Raw genomic sequence first — 18,418 nt, forward strand, 5'->3', positions numbered from 1 at the left:
CAACTTCGGAGCTGTTTAGGAATTTTATGCTAAAAGATACGTGATACGAGACAGCGTCATATACTGTATGCCACAAAAACAAGTCAAAGTTTTTTATTATTACCATTATTTTATTTTTGTCCCAGATCAAAGGTCTTTGAACAGGTGACTTTCAAACGCAACTCCCGCAATTCCAGCTACTTGTTTGACTAGAGTGTAAATTTCGGCTGTCATATCCGTCGAAATGAATTATTTAATTATTATCATAAAGTTGATAGCCCAGTGAAAAGAAAATGTTCAACTGTGAATTTAAAAATTAAGATTTGAATTTTGATAAATTTTGTTATTATTTTAGAATGTTTCATATTATAACATCGTATGATATAAAACTAGATGCTTATGATAAAAGATATATTTTTTATTTCAGTAAAAAAAAAAAATATTTACTTATTAATTTGTTCCTATTTAAGCAGAGTTCTCTCTCTCTCTCTCGCTTGTTTTTTCCCCTCCATAAATATAGAGATTAATTAAGATAAAGCTATAAAATCGTTTTCTCCTATATCCCTTGTCGACTCTGCTCTCATAATTAATCGTCTGGTTCATTTCAAAGATTAATTAGAAGGCTATATTAACTTTAATTAGATAGAGGAGGCTTTGAATTGGTTGATATACATGTTTGAATTAGAGTTTGACGAATCCTATCGATCAGATTAGTTTCAGTACGTCAAATATTTGATTCTTAATTACCTTCTAATAATTAATTTTAGTAATTTGTTCTGCGAAGGACTTGAATTTAAGCACAAATTATTATTGGCTTTGTAAATGTTTTTTCTTTGTAATGGAGGTTTTCAGAACAAAATCTTATCTTGCCCCTTCTTACAAATATGTACATATGTCTGGCACATTAAAAAAAAAAAAACGAAATTGGAAATGAATTTTGTCTAAGAAATTTAATTATTTATATCAAGCCAATTATGCAGCTAGTTCAACACATTATAGTACGTTGAACGTAATAGGATTGAATTTACGTGGAGTTGGCTGACCAAATCTGGAGGCGGATTAACTACGTAGAAAATGCAGTGTTTATAACTCCACCACAACCAACACCAACATTACTTGATGAATCTATGCGTCATGCAGCTATTATCACTTGATTATTTGGCTTTTGTGCAAACTGATCTGAATAGTCAGTATGACCTACCAATAGCTCTATAGACACTTCACATATATAAAATATTATTTTTCTTCTCCTTTTTGTTCTATAGTATTGAATGGTCATCAAAAAGTGCAAAGAAAGTAGAAATGCATCAACTATAGTCTATAGTAAAAACAACATTAATAAAGTAGAAAATATAAACATTGCCCAAACTCACCTACCTGAAATACAGTATCATGCTTTCCCTATTGTTCTTGTGGGCCTTATTGCATGTATATATATATATTATATTTTGCTTCACCAGGCAATACACTTATAACTATATAAGGCCCTGTCTACCCGACCATATTTCCACATCCAAAGACTTAAAACTTATTTGCAAACACATATCCATTCATACTAAACACCATGGCCAACTCTTTGGTTTTACTGATATTTGGTCTAGTCATGGCATTAGGAAGGTTTAGCAGTCAAGCCGAGGCGGCTCGAGCTTTCTTCGTGTTCGGAGATTCACTTGTTGATAATGGAAACAACAATTACTTGGCCACCACTGCAAGAGCTGACTCTTATCCTTATGGCATTGACTATCCAACTCGTCGTCCCACCGGCCGTTTCTCAAATGGCCTTAACATCCCTGATTTCATCAGTTGGGTTTAAATTTTATTATAATTAGTACTCATTTCCAATATTATATGCTGTGTTTTATTTTTGTTATAGACTTTGATTTTTTATTTTTATTTATTTTTTGTGACAAATATTCAGGTCAGCGAATTGGTTCAGAACCCCTATTGCCATACCTGAGCCCGCAGCTGAATGGACAAAGACTACTTGTTGGTGCTAACTTTGCTTCTGCTGGCATTGGAATTCTCAATGACACTGGGATTCAGTTTGTAAGTACAGATCTATGTAGATTTTTTTATTTCATCATAATACAGATATGGTTAAATTAGGATACAAATGTATTTTGCAGATAAATATAATAAGGATGTTCAGGCAATTGGAATACTTCCAAGAATACCAACGAAGGGTCACAGCCCTTATTGGAGCACAACGAACCAAGCAACTTGTAAATGGAGCACTAGTTCTTATCACTGTGGGTGGCAATGATTTTGTGAACAACTACTACTTGGTTCCATTCTCTGCAAGATCTCGTCAATACAATCTTCCAGATTATGTCAAGTTTCTCATAACAGAGTACAGAAAGATTCTTTTGGTACAAATAAAACCTCAATCTCAATCTGTAACATTAATCATATATATAAATGTACATATTTGGAAAATGACTACAATATATTAATCATTAACAAAATTTGATAAATGTTGGAGCAGAGGCTGTATGATCTTGGAGCACGTAGAGTTCTGGTAACAGGGACAGGACCACTTGGATGTGTCCCAGCAGAATTGGCCATGAGAAGCAGAAATGGTGAATGTGCAGCTGACCTTCAACAAGCCGCTTCATTGTTTAACCCGCAACTGGTTCAGATGATTAGAGGGATTAACAGTCAAGTTGGTTCAGATGTCTTCGTTGCTGCTAATACACAGCTAATGAGCAATGATTTCATCAGCAATCCTCGAGCATTTGGTATGTATTTTTTTTCTTTCTCTTTTTCTCTTTTTCACTATTTATTTATTTTATTATATAAATTAATTAGCAAACAGGGTGACAAATTTCCATGAATAAAAAGGTGAAAGACAGTTGGTACCGAACCAACCCCATTAATTTGTTATAAAATCGACCCATTAAATACACCTAGCTATACGTTTTTTTTATCCAGAGCAAAAACAGCTTGCCTCTTGTTTGGCAATATGTTTGTGCATAGTACCCAGAGGACCAATTACAGCAGGGTTTCTGTTTCTGCCATAAAATTAAAGCTAAATTTGTATCAACCTGGTCTTTTTCCTTTTTCTTTCTTTATTTTTTTTTATTTTTTTGTAATAGGAAAAATTCTTGATAAAAATTGTACTCCAGCCAGCTTAAAATGATCTATATGAGCTTTTCTCAAAGAAAGTCAGACCAGGTGCAAAATAGAAGCAAAATTAAAATGGAAAAATAATTAATTTTAGACAATAAAGGTAATATTAATTGTGTTTAATTAATTATGAGCACAGGTTTTGTCACATCAAAGATAGCATGCTGTGGGCAAGGACCTTATAATGGTCTTGGACTATGCACGGCAGCATCAAACCTGTGTCCAAACAGAGACGTTTATGCGTTTTGGGATCCATTTCATCCATCGGAGAAAGCAAACGGTATTATTGTGCAGCAGATTCTCACTGGAACTACGGAGTACATGTACCCAATGAATCTCAGCACCATCATGGCCTTAGATTCCAGGATTTGAGAAAAGGAAATGATTGTTGATTCTCTTTTAGAACCGTGTGATTTGAATACCACTACATACTAATATTAATTTATATTAACATGCCCTGCCCATAATATAAGTAGCACCTGGTTTGTGTGTTGGTAAAATTGTACGGCATGTCGTTGTGATTACTTTGTATTGGTTAATGAATAAACATTAGCCTGATTTTTATTTAATAAAACTATCTTAATCATCTTACTCTTTTTTTTTTTTTTTTTTTTTTTTTTTTTTTTTTGGTTTCGCTTCAAAATTTCTTACTCTGTTTCTATGATTTATCAGCCAGTACGTGATATTAGCTGTTCTTTCAGACTTTTCTCATTCTCTCCTACTTTTTTCACAAATAGAACCAAATTATTTAATAAATTAAAAAAAAAAAAATTTCACGTGCAGGTATCTTCTGAATTGAATTGTTAATTCTTTTTTTGGTACAGATCGACACTGACTATATTGAAATGTAACTTAAATGTTGAATAAAAAGTCAAAATGGGATTAATGTTGGGATAGTTTATTTAAAACGGTAGGAGTGGTAGCTAGGAGCAACATTTATTATATGATGAACTCATTAAAGGTATTATTAATGCTACAATAACTTTCTCTTGAAAAATCTGTCCAATATTTGTCAATCCTTAGGTATATGTAGATTATGACTTAAATTAAAACAAAAAAAAAAACATAATATACATAATTGAAAACAAAAAGATCACCTTTATATGTGACTTTTCTTTCTTAACTTTCCTAGAAGTATCCATCTTGAAGTGTAGTTTTCAGTTGGATTAACAAAAAGAAAGAAAGAAAGTGTAGTTATATATATATATATAGCTTATCCTGACCACTTGCCCTAATTATATATATTTTATTGATCATCAACAGAGTATGCTTTCCCTCTTTGGAGAAAAAAAGGTCTTAATTTGGACATATATATGAAAAAAAGAATATTACTTAGGAAATTAGAAGGATACCCAGGAGTTTTTTTTTTTTTTTTGGGTTATAGTTAATTAGTTTTGGCCAATATAAAATATACATACATATATATATATATATATATATGTATGTATACTTATAAATAAGGGTTAATTCATGTTATATTTTTTCCCCATGGCCCACTAAAGAATTTATCAAAATTGAACTGAAAAAAATGAAAGACTAGATTGTTTTTTTCCTTTCTTTTTCGCTAATATTACAATATATTTTAAATTAAAAAAAAAAGATTTCGTCCAGAAGTTGAATTAAAAATCTAAATGTCTATTTTCAATGATTATATCATTGGATTAAGCTTTCAAATACACAACAACTATATTATTTATTTATTTATTTTTTAAACAAAGACCATAAATGTAAGCATTATTGTTAAAAAGGAAGATGACTTACTCTATATATATATATATATATATATACACACTTTGTCAAAACAAGAACGACCTTGTTAATATTTGACGCAGCGATGTCAAAAGGAAAAAAGTGCGGAGAAATATCGATATTCAATCTAATCCACTTTTATGCAAAGGAAAAAAACATAATAATAATAATAAAAAATTGAAGTGTTTAACCTTAAAAAAAAATAAAAATAAAAAAAAACCAAAATATAGAAAACAGAATTGAGAACCCCGTGAATCGCCAAGCTGTCAAAACTTTGACATTATTTTCAATTTCATAGTGACTTTTTTGTTGGTTGGAGAAAGGGAAACATGGTGGACATGTTGAGGGTTGAATTGCGATATCTTAAAAATTATTGCCCATTCGCTAACATCAATTTAAGATATCCAGAAGAAAATAGACATCTCCAGAGGGGTTGATCTATAGTTCCTTTTTTTTGTTTTGTTTTATTTGTTTTTTTAGATTTATGTCACATTAGAGACCAGGGAGGTTTTTATTAGCGTGAGATTTGTTTGAATTCAAAATTGAAAATTAATTCTAACGATCATTATCAATTAAACTGTTTTAATAGAGATAGATTGATAGACATATAGTTAACTCATGCAAATGAAATTCCTTGATATATATATATATATATATACTAATTAACTTGTTATTCACGAAAAAAGCAAAGATAAAATAAAATAATAAAAAAGTACTGATCAACTTGTTAAGCTCTTAATTTATCAAAAAAATAAAACTTGTTAGGCCTTTGATTTTTTGGCTATTTGCCAGAAGGCTATGGCTATGGGGGGCAATGGCAGGGTGTTTAGTTTAGAATACATATACTAGAGGTGTTATTTATATGGATGAAACTTTCCGAGTGTCACGTGAGTATTTACTTTGCCAATTCAAAAGCGAAAGAATTGCTACTTTTCTGTGAATTGTCTCTAAATTCGTGCAATATATGGCAAATTTGTACCGCTAATCATCCATCTTAAATAACTTTTGGAAATCGTAGAGCCTTTTTCTGGACAGAGTGTGGGCCCCCAAGGCTGAATATTTATATATATAAGGGCTTCGATCCTTTATAACTTCCATAGGTTTCCATCACATACTCTCGGCAAAAGGGCTAATATATGATATATAGCCATTTGTTGTTGCTATATAGTTCTTTTACATTTAGTTTGGGCGGTGGAAGTAATTTTTCAGTTGTAACTATCTAGCAATTCTAACTTTACACATATATATGCATATGGATCACATGGTATAGCGTTAAAAAATAAGAAATAAAGGCCTTCACCTTAATTGTGCCTCCATATATAGAAAAAGCAATATTCAACTAGCCAAGTTGGCATGAATAAAGCATTTATCAAATACATTTTTTTTTTTTTGGCTCAACAAACGTGTTTTATCAAATACTTTCAAATATCACATTGGTTCTTCTTATCGACATATCAATTTCATTTAATTGATTAACTTACACCAATTGTTAGTTGTTCGTGCAGATCAAACAATGTCTCCAAATTCAAATGCTTCCAAATTCATATACCTACATACATATAATTTAAAAAGAAAAACAAGAAAAAAGTAAGCTTCTAAAAATTGATTTTAAAACTTTCCATTGATTTTAGGCACATATAATTAATGTTCATTCTTTCAAGCATTTTATATTATTTTTAAGTAATTATCTAATACAACCATCGGGGGTGGTAGCTTAATGGAAAAAAATACTCAGTCTTCACACATGCGGTTTGGAAGTTGAGGTTCGAATATTTATAAGTCTGTTATTGTCTCAGATGGTCTCATACTATAATGTCACGTGGTATAAAATTACAGTCTAATCCCACCTATGATACTATTAGGAGGCATCTTTTTTTTTTTTTTTTTTTTTAAATCAAAAAACCAAAAAGTAATTACCTAATACAAGAAAACTATGGTACATATTTGTGGTTAGTAATTACCTAATACAAGAAAACTATGGTACATATTTGTGCTTTTTTTCAAGGTGGGTCCATTTCATTTTTTTAAGGTATAGCAGACGCTAGAAGATTTATAAATAACACCATTGACAAAGTTCTTTTACGAAGAAAAAAGGCATCAAATTAGCCATGGCTACTCTTGCAATTAGTTGCTGCACTAGTATGATTATATTATTACTTCTCTTGGAATTGCTGGCACAAGTGGAGGCTCGGGCTTTCTTTGTTTTTGGTGATTCCCTTGTTGATAATGGAAACAACAATTATCTAGCCACCACCGCTCGTGCTGATTCACCCCCTTATGGAATCGATTACCCAACTCGCCGAGCCACTGGCCGATTCTCTAATGGCTTTAATATCCCCGACTTTATCAGTTTGGTTTATTGAACTGCCATATATATATATATATATATATATATTATGATTTTAATTAATGCTGTTTATACACACACACACACACACACACACACATATATATATATATTATGATTTTAATTAATGCTGTTTATACATATATATAATTAACATTATTATATTGGTAAGGTCAACAAATCGGCTCGCAACCCACATTGCCATACTTGAGTCCAGACTTGAATGGACAAAGACTACTTGTTGGTGCCAACTTTGCTTCAGCAGGAATTGGAATTCTGAATGACACTGGAATTCAGTTTGTAAGTATATATATATATATATATATATAGTTTGTAAGTATATATATATATATATATATAATTTTCTTCTATCGACTTTGTATGTATAATGGCCAAATTTATAAATTATATATATTGCAGCTAAATATAATCAGGATGAGCAGACAATTGGACTATTTTTTGGAATACCAACAAAGAGTGTCAGCACTTATTGGTCGTAAGCAGAGAAGAGAACTTGTAAACAGAGCTCTCGTCCTTATCACTGTTGGTGGTAATGATTTCGTTAACAACTACTACTTGGTGCCTAACTCTGCCAGATCTCTGCAATTCTCTCTTCCAAATTATGTCGAATTTCTCATCTCTGAGTACCGCAAAATCTTGATTGTAATGAACTAATTACTTTTGTTCATAAAAAACCAATTAATTTCCAACTATATAATTTGCTGAAATTTGATACATATAATGTACTATTAATTTGCAGAGGTTATATAAATTGGGAGCACGGAGGGTTCTGGTGACAGGGACTGGACCAATGGGGTGTGCTCCAGCAGAGCTAGCCATGCGCAGCTCAAATGGCGAATGCTCAGCTGAGCTTCAACGTGCTGCTGCTTTATACAACCCCCAGCTCGATCAAATGTTGAAGGACCTCAACAGAAAAGTTGGCAGAGACGTTTTCATCTCCACAAACACACAACTCATGCGTAACAATTTCATCACCAACCCCCAAGCTTATGGTAATTTATACATGCTCTAAGATTTCCAATTAAAGTTTCTAACAAAGAAATTGAGTTTTGTAATCGTTAAGTACTACTAAATCAACACGTAATATATTTGAGTTTAATTGGACTTTTTTTTAACATGTTTTTAGTAAACTTGGCATGCATTTTCGGAAAATTAATAAGCTGTACGTGGTTGGAATATGAGCAGGATTTAGTACATCAAAGATAGCATGTTGTGGACAAGGACCATATAATGGACTGGGGCTTTGCACTAGACTTTCCAATTTGTGCCCAAACAGAGAGCTGAATGCGTTTTGGGATGCCTTCCATCCATCTGAAAAGGCCAATAGGTTGATCGTGCAGCAGATTATGACCGGTTCTGCCGATTACATGAACCCCATGAACCTAAGCACCATCATGGCCTTGGATTCGAGGACTTGAAAATTCTTCCCTCTTTGGTTGAAAATGTTTAATCATCTTCTGTGATATATATATATATATATATATACACACACACACACACACGCACACTAGCTCCAGGCTGTGCTGTACTTTTGTTTTGATTCTATTCATGTATGTGAGCTATGATTAGTAAGTTCCTAGGAGGTACTCTTCCATGATTAGATTCACAAGGAAAGTTCTTCATGAATGAGGAATTTTAAGTACAATAATATAAGTTTCTAATTTCATGAGAGAAGAAAGAATTGTCAAGTTTAAAATGAACTTTATTTCGTAAATATATATAAATATATATATATATATATATATATTAGTTCAAAATTTGAAAGGGCAGTCCTCATGCTAACTTAGATTTAATGTGAAATTAAATAAAATTGATCATAGATATTTGATTATTTAATGAATACATAGTATACATAGTATTCAAAGACACAAAGTGTCACTTTTTTTAAAAATTAAGCAATGACAAGATAAATCATATAAAACAAGTTGTGTAGCTTTTTATAAAATTAAATCCTCAGAAAGATACAAGTTATTTTTAGAAATTTATCCAAATCCTGTTCCGTATCATCCTAAAAAAAATTATAATGTAAAATGAAGTTATTTCAGATTTTATTTGTATCTTAATGGATCTCTTATAAAGGGAATAATCTAATGGACTAGATTACAAACATTCCAAATATTAATTCTTTTTTGCTGTTTTTTCTTTTTATTCTTTCAATCCTATCAAGTAATATCAAACTCAAGATCAAATTAAAATAATCTTAAAATGTAATATCAAACTAATTAAATTGAAAATGTTTGAAAATGTGAGCATTCTTGAAGCACACTCAATCACGTATGCTGCTTTTTTACTTCTACATATAACAAGCACCAAATTGTAAGAAATCTATATATCCCCAATATATAATTTTAAATTGCAGCTATTGAAGTTATTTTAAAATATTTTCTCTTGGTACACAAACAAACATTTCCACGTCCCCTTCCTGTTTATAATAGGTAATGTAAATTTTCGTTACTTCTTTATATATTTATATATAAATCAAGATTTACTTCCGCATTTAACAATTTGAGAAATTGCACTTTGTACAGAAAAAAAAAAAAAAATCAACAAAGGGAAAAGCTGCTTGGAAAGGATGTTATGTTAGAAGGGCAGAGATGAGTGATGAGAGAAAAATTTCTGTGCTGGTTGTGGATGATGACCCTGTAATTCAAAAAATCCACAAAATGATGTTAAAAAAATGCAAGATATTTGAAACCCAAGTTGCTGAAAACGGGAAGCAAGCTATTGATCTTCATCGTTGTGGGGCTATTTTCGATCTCATTCTTATGGACATGGAAATGCCTATCATGAATGGTATTCAGGTAAAATTTATTACTTATATATATGCATATAAAGTTTGTTTGTTATAATCTTACTGCATATTCTTTAATTTGGCACAAATGATTGTTTGTGATAGGCAACAAAGGAACTACGAGCAATGGGTGTTGATAGTATGATTGTGGGAGTGACTTCTCGTGGATCAGACTCTGAAAAACAAGCCTTCATTGGAGCAGGTCTCAATGACTGCTTTGCCAAGCCTCTAACCATTCAAATCATTTCCTCTTTCCTTCATCTCATCAAAAGAAGCTAATCAAGCATGCATATGGAATGCAAATATACAAATGAATATATATATATAGAGAGAAACAAGAGGATAGATTTGGATCAGAGTGACTAGCTGGATGTTATTTTTATTGTTATTATTCGTAATGATCTACATGTTAAGTTAGATTTTTTATTTATTTATTATTATCTATTTATTTATTTATTTTATGAATGTTGAGTTGATTAATTTTATTTGGGGAGTGTGAATGTCATTCTAATATAACAATGGTGGTATAAATAAGTTAGCTAAATGCATTTTTTTTTTGGGGTCATATGATAAGCTAGGGAGGAGAACTTTCAGCAGATTACTAAAATTCAAAATTAGAATTTTTTTTTTTTTTTTGGGGGAAAGATTTAAAAGTTAACACCAATAATTTAACACATGTTTATGAATTCATATATATATATATATATAGCTAGTACTTTCTATGGCAGTCTAGTTCACATGTAAATTTGTCATTATTATAAGACGCACCACTATATTTGTGAGCTATAGCCTATATGCATAATGATAATGTGTTTATAATTTTACGATACAACTAATTAATTGGATTGGTCTTTAAAAAAAAATAAAATTAATTCTACTCCTAAAAATGGGAATATGGATACAAATTTATTAGATACAGAAAAATCAAGAAAAAAAAAGTTAAGAAAAGGATTAGAGAGATTAATTTGTGTTGAAATTTTATAACTTGTATATTTATGCTTAAAATTTGAAATTACAAACTTTCATCAATTATAATTGTTTAAAAAAATAAAAATAATAAATAAAACAACTATGTTTGACCAAAATTATAACGGCCTTTTGACCAGTATTTCGCGAAATTCAAAACCCACACACACTATCACTCACTCTTTCTGAAAATAGTTAAAAAAGCCGCATCGTCCCGCGATTCAGTGTGTGTATCAACTATCAAATGCCAGACATCTTATCCACTTGGGCGGTCTGAAGCAAGACTAAGCTCCCCAAATGGGCAGTCTCCTCCTCAGCACCCACACTTTCACTTCCCGTCTCCACAGCCTTCCCTTCCCATCTCCCAGCCTCCACAACGACAACGCCGTTCTCGTCGTTCGCGCTGCCGCGGCAGTCTCTGCGCCATCGCGAACAAGAAGGAAGAGGAGGCAGCCACCAAAGGTCGATGATTCCCCGGAGAAAGGCCTCCGCTTCACTTTCATGGAGGAGCTCATGAGCCGCGCCAGGAATTGTGATGCCGTCGGCGTCTCCGACGTCATTTACGACATGATCGCCGCCGGACTCAGCCCTGGACCTCGCTCTTTCCATGGATTGATCGTCGCTCATGCTCTCAATGGCGATTCTGAGGCCGCGGTAATTTATTTATTTATTCATCCATTTCTTTTTTTATTTCGGTTTGAATTTTTGTTCGAAATTTTGTTGTGGAAAATTTAAGGAACGTCTTGGTTTTGCGATGGATATAGATGCAATCGCTGAGGAGAGAGTTGAGCGCTGGTCTTCGTCCTCTCCATGAAACATTTGTTGCTTTAATTAGACTGTTTGGTTCCAAAGGTCGCACTATAAGAGGCTTAGAAATCCTTGCAGCGATGGAGAAATTGAACTATGACATTCGTGGAGCTTGGCTAGTTCTTATTGGTACAATGAGTTTGCTCATTCTTTGTCAAAATCATTTTGCTTTTATATGTTTCTAGGAAATTTTGTTAGCTTCAATTCTTGATTATTTTCGACAGAGGAGCTCGTTCGTAGCAATTATCTTGAGGATGCTAATAAAGTGTTCATGAAGGGTGCTAAAGGTGGGCTTAGAGCTACAGATGAGGTCTACGATCTTTTGATTGTGGAAGATTGCAAAGTAGGAGACCATTCTAATGCTTTGGAAACTGCATATGAGATGGAGGCAGCTGGGCGAATGGCAACAACTTTTCATTTCAATCGCCTTCTCAGTGTGCAGGTGACCTTTCTCAATGTGCTTATCCTACAATAGATTTTGTTTTATAGATTATAGCTGTATTTTTGGCTAGCTGCTTAATATTTTACAGATTGTGTGGCAGACTGATATTGTCTTTCGTTTTTATGGGTTTAATAATTTAGGCAACTTGTGGAATTCCTGAAATAGCATTTTCAACATTTGAGAACATGGCATATGGAGAAGGTTCACATTTCTTCCCTTTGTTGGTGATTGTGTATATTTAGTTGTTCGTTGTACATTATGAATGTTGGTTATAAGATAGCAGTTTTAGTAATATATCATAGAACTGAGTATTCCATTTTATGAATGTTCGGGCTGCTTAAATCTGTTTTCAAACCCTTTTATGTCTTTAGTACATATGGGTGCATAGCTCTTAATGGAATGCCCAGGCAAATAAAGAATGGATACTCAAATTTTTTTCCCCCCATGACAGAGTATATGAAACCTGATACAGAGACGTATAATTGGGTGATCCAAGCATATACCAGAGCTGAATCTTATGACAGGTTGATTTCTGAAGTACATCAGTATCTTGCTAGTTCGCTGTGCAAACTGCATTATTTTAAACTTTCCCTTTCAAATTCTTATGAGTTTATATGATATTTTTATCTTGCTTCTGAAACTTTAACCAATTTTTAAAGTTGTTCAGTTCATGATATCAATTCGTTTTCTGTTACAATTTTTGTTGACCACCTTGGTGTTAAAATATGCACATAGAGTGCAAGATGTTGCTGAGCTACTTGGCATGATGGTTGAAGACCACAAGCGTTTACAGCCTAATGTGAAAACCTATGCGTAAGCATTTTCTTATTGAGTTAATTCATTTGGAGAAATCTTTCTTTGTTATAACATATGTTGTCTTATCCTTTTATGTAACAGTTATCCATACATTGTTTCTCAACTTTTCTCTTATATATCATGCTAAATAGTAATTACAATGTATATCAAGCTAAACTGCAGCTTATACTGCATAACACTTGAATTTACCTTCTATTCCCTTGAACTTCATATATTATTTTTAAAATATGCTTTTGGAAATAACATTGTAAATCCATGTCTAGGCTGCTAGTGGAATGTTTTACTAAGTACTGTGTGATACGGGAAGCAATACGGCATTTTCGAGCTCTTAGACAGTTTGAAGGTGGAACAAAAGTTCTACATTGTGACGGAGACTTTGGAGATCCTCTTTCTTTGTATCTACGTGCCTTATGCGGAGAAGGTGTGCATGTATTCATTTTTATGTTTTCAAGGCTTAAAGCATCCTTGACCTGCAATGTACAAAAAAAAATAAAAATAATAATAAAAAAAATCATTATTAAGGATGCTTTATAAAAAAAATGTAAGAATATAGTGATGATATAAGTATCTTGGACTTATATGAGATGAAGACTAGTAGTGATTAAACTAACTTTTATTCCATGCCCATAAAGATACAATGCTTTAGCTTTATTAAGCTTGTCAAATACTGAAATATCGCTTATAAACCTTTTAGCGGGCTATAGTCTTCAATCCTATTGTTAGCATTAAAAATTAGTTTACCATGAAGTAATGATTTAATGATCTTGTCTTTTGTTTCCTTATTCTAGTATTTAGTTTCTTACAATTATTTGAATTATTTATCTTGGTTGACCTGTAGCTTGTCATTTTGTTATGTTATGTTATCTATATCTTTCTGAGTTGGTTGTCATGTTGCCTTCCAGGAAGAATTGTAGATATGCTAGAAGCTTTAGAAGCCATGGCCAAAGATAGCCAACCAATACCACCTAGAGCCATGATCTTGAGCAGAAAATACCGCACACTTGTAAGCTCATGGATTGAACCTTTGCAAGAGGAAGCTGAACTTGGATACGAGATTGATTACGTTGCCAGGTCTGCTTTTTAATCATTGTATTACAGTTCTTGCAATTGACTGCACGTTGCCTCAGCTATACTCTGTCATTTGTGTATTTTTATTTGGGTCCAATTCCTACTCGATGAATAATATGCTAACAGTTTACCAATACCATTCTTGTTGCTGTGTATACTCTTTCCAAAGAATATATAACATCAAACTTGAGTGGCTATAAAATGTGATTGTTTCTTTCTTTTTTCTTGCAGCTGTTTATTAATGACAAACTTGTATATCTTATCATATAGTATGAAGTGTTAACTTCCTTTTTGACATGACTCAGGTATATTGCAGAGGGTGGGCTTACTGGTGAGCGCAAGCGATGGGTTCCTCGGAGAGGAAAAACTCCTCTTGATCCTGATGCTGCAGGGTTTATATATTCAAACCCTATGGAAACCTCATTCAAGCAAAGATGTCTTGATGATTGGAAGTTGCACCACCGTAAGCTTTTGAAAACTTTAAGGAACGAGGGACTTGCAGCTTTAGGGGACGCTTCTGAAGCAGATTATATTCGTGTAGAGGAGAGGTTAAAAAAAATTGTAAAGGGTCCTGACCAGAATGTTTTAAAGCCCAAAGCTGCTAGTAAGATGATAGTATCTGAACTAAAGGAAGAACTAGAAGCACAAGGTCTGCCAATTGATGGTACTAGAAATGTTCTTTACCAGCGTGTCCAAAAAGCAAGGAGAATAAACCGCTCTCGTGGTCGGCCCCTTTGGGTTCCACCTGTAGAGGAGGAGGAAGAAGAGGTGATTCATTTATTATAATATTATGCTTATTTGATTTTTTTCTTTCATTTACATTATCATTATTATCATTTATGGTTTACTTTGATGGAATTTCAAGTAGGGAACACTCAAAAATTGGTTTTGACCCATCACATTATGTATTATTTATTACTTTGAATTGCATGCTTTCTGTTGAATTTCGTATCCAAATAGCAATGTTTTTAGTGTTTGAGTTTTGCTTTATATTGATATATCAATATCAAATGTGGTTCATCTGAAAGGTTGATGAAGAGCTGGATGAACTGATCTCACGAATAAAACTGCATGAAGGGGATACGGAATTCTGGAAACGCCGTTTCCTTGGAGAAGGTCTGAATGGTGATCATGGAAAGCCCATGGACATAGGAAATTCAGAACCTATGGATATGTTGAATGATGTTGATTCTGTAAAAGATGCTGCAAAAGATGTTGAAGATGATGAGGCTGATGATGATGATGATGATGATGATGTTGATGATGATGATGATGATGAGGAGGAGGAGGAGGTGGAGGTGGCAGTGGAGGCAGAACAAACTGAGAGCCAAGATGTAGAAAGGGTCAAGAACAAGGAAGTTGAAGCTAAGAAGCCTCTTCAAATGATTGGTATCCAATTATTGAAAGATTCTGACCAAACAACTAGCACATCTAAAAAGTCAAGGAGAAGAAGCTCTCGAAAATTTGTCGAGGTATGGCATCAAGTAATTTCTTGACATTCTAAATCATCCTTTGTTATGTTGACTGCCAATTTTAAATGCTCCCTGTCATTCAATGTATCAACTATTCATGTCAACCTGGAAAGGATAAATACATGACTTTCAGTTAGACTTTTTTGTATCATTTCTTTTATGTGTCTGTTTTCTTGGGAAGCAGTTTACACTTTCTAGAGGCACTCACTATATATGTAATCATGTGTACCAGCATTTTGATAATTGTTTCACGTCTTTCAACAGCTCAAACTTTGTGCATCCAATAGAATAGTGATATTTATGTACATTTTAAACGGATACAGAATGATGATGATGATGACTGGTTTCCGGAGGATATTTTCGAGGCATTTAAGGAACTGAGGAAAAGGAAAGTATTTGATGTAGATGACATGTATACGATAGCTGATGCTTGGAGCTGGACATGGGAAAGAGAACTGAAGAACAGATGTCCTCGTAGATGGTCACAGGAATGGGAAGTTGAGCTGGCAATTAAAGTTATGCTAAAGGCAAGTTCTAATATCTTGTACTTCATTCTTCACCTCCAAAACTAGTTTTCTTTCTCCTCATTAGTCACTCTGTTATCCACCGTGCTTTATGCTAAAACTATTCTGCATGAACTTAAATAATTAGTTTACGGTACCATCATTAATTATGTGATGCATTTGATTTGATGGATTGATCCAGTGAGTCTGGGTGGAAGTCAAAGTTGTCTGAAGTTCAATCTAAATGTGTCTAATTGTTCTTATTATTTAAGATGGGCTCTCTACGGGCCAAATCCCTGTGGGAGGACATTTGGAAAAGTTAAAAGGGCTTCAAAAATCTGCCTTTTTATTTGGACCTTGGAAGGTTCTGACAGTTAAAAGTACAAACAGAATGCAGCTAATAGTTAATTAGTCATATATGTGCAAGTTATATTCTGGTGAATAGTGATGGTGCTACAGATTGCTAGGATCTAACCATATTCCGTCCATCTTATATATCTTGGGCAAAAGCACAAGGAATGCCGAACCTTACGGAAAAATTATATAGATCATCTGTGTCATCTTTTCCACTTACGAAGATACTGGATTATATTTCAGGTGATAGAATTGGGTGGAATACCAACAATTGGGGATTGTGCCATGATATTGCGTGCAGCTATAAGGGCTCCTCTACCATCAGCTTTCTTGAAGATCTTGCAGACAACACATTCTCTAGGTTATGTGTTTGGGAGGTAAGAACATTTTTCTTTTTTTTTTCATCTGCAACAATAAAAAATTCAAAACATAGAAAAATGGCATGGTAAACTAGATGTTGGCTTTTGTTGATCTAAAAAGCTTTACCATTGTCTCAAATGCCTCTCAAAATACTACATCCAAACAATTATCGTTTCCCAGTGATCCCAACTTAGTAATATATAATATTGCATCTGCTCTTTTATTACCGCCAACTATTCCAATTTGAGTTTTGTCTACCACAGGTTACACACTATTATTCCATTGATTAGGAAATAACCTGTTCTTGTTTTTACTGTGTTCTCTTATTTTGCAGTCCACTATATGACGAAATCATCTCGCTGTGTCTGGATCTTGGGGAGTTGGATGCAGCCATTGCAATAGTTGCAGATTTGGAGACTGCTGGAATCACAGTCTCAGATGAAACCTTGGACAGGGTTATTGCTGCAAGACAGACAAATGACGCTTCTACAAAGGACACGGATGATTCGTTGTCGTAGTTAAATTTTCTATTCCAGAAACACAGACGGGTTACATTAAAAACTCGTCCACCATAAGGCATAAGGCAAACTTACATGGCTGCAAAGTCTACAGATAATATGAGCTGTTATTTTGGCCTTAGGTACCAAGGAGAAGCATTTTTGGTCGTTTTCTTTCTCATACCTGATTATTGAGGTCAGTATTGTAGGAAAGGTCTATAAGAATGTTATTTAACATAACCGTTGACCCGGTGTATATATTTATTTGTACTTACAAATTTTGTTGAAATTCTCATTGTATAACTTGGATGAGCCACATGTATTAACCGTTGCTGCTGATGCCATGGGAAGGCTGGCTGTTATGTAATCCTCTGTTTTTTGAGGCTTTTTGTGCTAATGCAATCCAATTATTCACCCAAAAAAAAAAAAAAAAGTATCTTCACTGTTTTAATAATTAAAAATGAAAACTTATTGGTCGACCAAAACCGACCACTGGAAACCCCCCACTCAAGAGGTGGAGAAGACGTGCCTCCATTGTACCGTTCAAAAAAATAATTTATCTGATGACTGTTGATGTGGTACTCGTTGAAGTTTCTTAAGCTATATGGTCCATAGTCTTAAGAAGTAACTTTTCTCTTTCCTTATTTTTCTTTTTTTTTTTTTTTATTTTATAAAATTTTCTTTGGGCCGTCCAACTAACAAAACAATAGACAGAAAAGAATTGAAGGGTAAGTTTGACGTATTTTAGCCCAAAGATAGTTTAAATTTCTTTGTGTAGAAGGCATATGTGTTAATGCGTGAACCTAAAGAAAAACAAGGAAATGATGGGGCTTTTCTCCAACCAAAGAAAGAACATTATGCAGTCATTATTATTATATCCCATGTTCACAATCAAGCCAATAAAAACAAAAAAAAAAGAGCAAATAACTATACGAATTTAAAGCGTGTGTGTTTTTATTTTATTTTTTCATTTTAATGTAAATACATCAATAAAATTTAAAACGATTGCGCAAAGTAATATTTGAATCTAGATTCTAGAAAATAAAATCATTACATGCCAAACAATATATATAATATTTTTAGCTAATTTATGGTTATTTAAGCAAAAGAAAAAAGAAAA

The 18,418-nt window shown here is 33.1% G+C and overlaps 4 protein-coding genes across 4 annotated transcripts; all 4 read left to right on the forward strand.

Moving 5' to 3' along the window:
- The first annotated feature begins 1,444 nt into the window (after nt 1-1,444).
- On the forward strand, nt 1,445-3,691 carry LOC107417892 (GDSL esterase/lipase At5g33370). The gene is made up of 5 exons (XM_016026545.4): nt 1,445-1,781; nt 1,898-2,025; nt 2,106-2,348; nt 2,465-2,717; nt 3,245-3,691. The coding sequence occupies exons 1-5, from the start codon at nt 1,544-1,546 to the stop codon at nt 3,475-3,477; spliced, it is 1,095 nt and encodes a 364-aa protein (XP_015882031.1). The 5' UTR covers nt 1,445-1,543; the 3' UTR covers nt 3,478-3,691.
- A 3,246-nt stretch (nt 3,692-6,937) lies between these two features.
- Nucleotides 6,938-8,898, forward strand: LOC107417898 (GDSL esterase/lipase At5g33370). Its single transcript, XM_048468981.2, has 5 exons — nt 6,938-7,203; nt 7,374-7,501; nt 7,622-7,864; nt 7,962-8,214; nt 8,408-8,898. Exons 1-5 carry the CDS (start codon nt 6,963-6,965, stop codon nt 8,638-8,640), a joined length of 1,098 nt encoding a protein of 365 aa, XP_048324938.1. The 5' UTR covers nt 6,938-6,962; the 3' UTR covers nt 8,641-8,898.
- A 742-nt stretch (nt 8,899-9,640) lies between these two features.
- LOC107417876 (two-component response regulator 24) lies at nt 9,641-10,292 on the forward strand. The gene is made up of 2 exons (XM_016026531.2): nt 9,641-10,023; nt 10,119-10,292. Exons 1-2 carry the CDS (start codon nt 9,817-9,819, stop codon nt 10,290-10,292), a joined length of 381 nt encoding a protein of 126 aa, XP_015882017.1. The 5' UTR covers nt 9,641-9,816.
- Nucleotides 10,293-11,161: 869 nt separating this feature from the next.
- Nucleotides 11,162-17,695, forward strand: LOC107417923 (uncharacterized). Its single transcript, XM_016026583.4, has 13 exons — nt 11,162-11,633; nt 11,744-11,915; nt 12,011-12,228; nt 12,369-12,429; nt 12,680-12,752; nt 12,964-13,041; nt 13,308-13,465; nt 13,947-14,115; nt 14,418-14,880; nt 15,141-15,584; nt 15,908-16,111; nt 16,685-16,818; nt 17,136-17,695. Exons 1-13 carry the CDS (start codon nt 11,277-11,279, stop codon nt 17,317-17,319), a joined length of 2,715 nt encoding a protein of 904 aa, XP_015882069.1. The 5' UTR covers nt 11,162-11,276; the 3' UTR covers nt 17,320-17,695.
- The last annotated feature ends 723 nt before the right edge of the window (nt 17,696-18,418 follow it).

The sequence above is a fragment of the Ziziphus jujuba genome, chromosome 10, assembly GCF_031755915.1.
Source record: "Ziziphus jujuba cultivar Dongzao chromosome 10, ASM3175591v1".
NCBI classification, from domain to species: Eukaryota; Viridiplantae; Streptophyta; class Magnoliopsida; order Rosales; family Rhamnaceae; genus Ziziphus; species Ziziphus jujuba.

Bases quoted from the DNA above. Each gene is read 5' to 3' on its own strand.
- LOC107417892 (XM_016026545.4), top strand. From the start codon at position 1,544: ATGGCCAACTCTTTGGTTTTACTGATATTTGGTCTAGTCATGGCATTA. The intron at 1,782-1,897 runs GTTGGGTTTAAA...ACAAATATTCAG, and splicing joins TAACATCCCTGATTTCATCA to GTCAGCGAATTGGTTCAGAA. The intron at 2,349-2,464 runs GTACAAATAAAA...ATGTTGGAGCAG, and splicing joins AGTACAGAAAGATTCTTTTG to AGGCTGTATGATCTTGGAGC.
- LOC107417898 (XM_048468981.2), top strand. From the start codon at position 6,963: ATGGCTACTCTTGCAATTAGTTGCTGCACTAGTATGATTATATTATTA. The intron at 7,204-7,373 runs GTTTGGTTTATT...TATATTGGTAAG, and splicing joins TAATATCCCCGACTTTATCA to GTCAACAAATCGGCTCGCAA. The intron at 7,865-7,961 runs GTAATGAACTAA...ATTAATTTGCAG, and splicing joins AGTACCGCAAAATCTTGATT to AGGTTATATAAATTGGGAGC.
- LOC107417876 (XM_016026531.2), top strand. From the start codon at position 9,817: ATGAGTGATGAGAGAAAAATTTCTGTGCTGGTTGTGGATGATGACCCT. The intron at 10,024-10,118 runs GTAAAATTTATT...TGTTTGTGATAG, and splicing joins CTATCATGAATGGTATTCAG to GCAACAAAGGAACTACGAGC.
- LOC107417923 (XM_016026583.4), top strand. From the start codon at position 11,277: ATGGGCAGTCTCCTCCTCAGCACCCACACTTTCACTTCCCGTCTCCAC. The intron at 13,466-13,946 runs GTGTGCATGTAT...GTTGCCTTCCAG, and splicing joins ACGTGCCTTATGCGGAGAAG to GAAGAATTGTAGATATGCTA. The intron at 14,881-15,140 runs GTGATTCATTTA...TTCATCTGAAAG, and splicing joins TAGAGGAGGAGGAAGAAGAG to GTTGATGAAGAGCTGGATGA.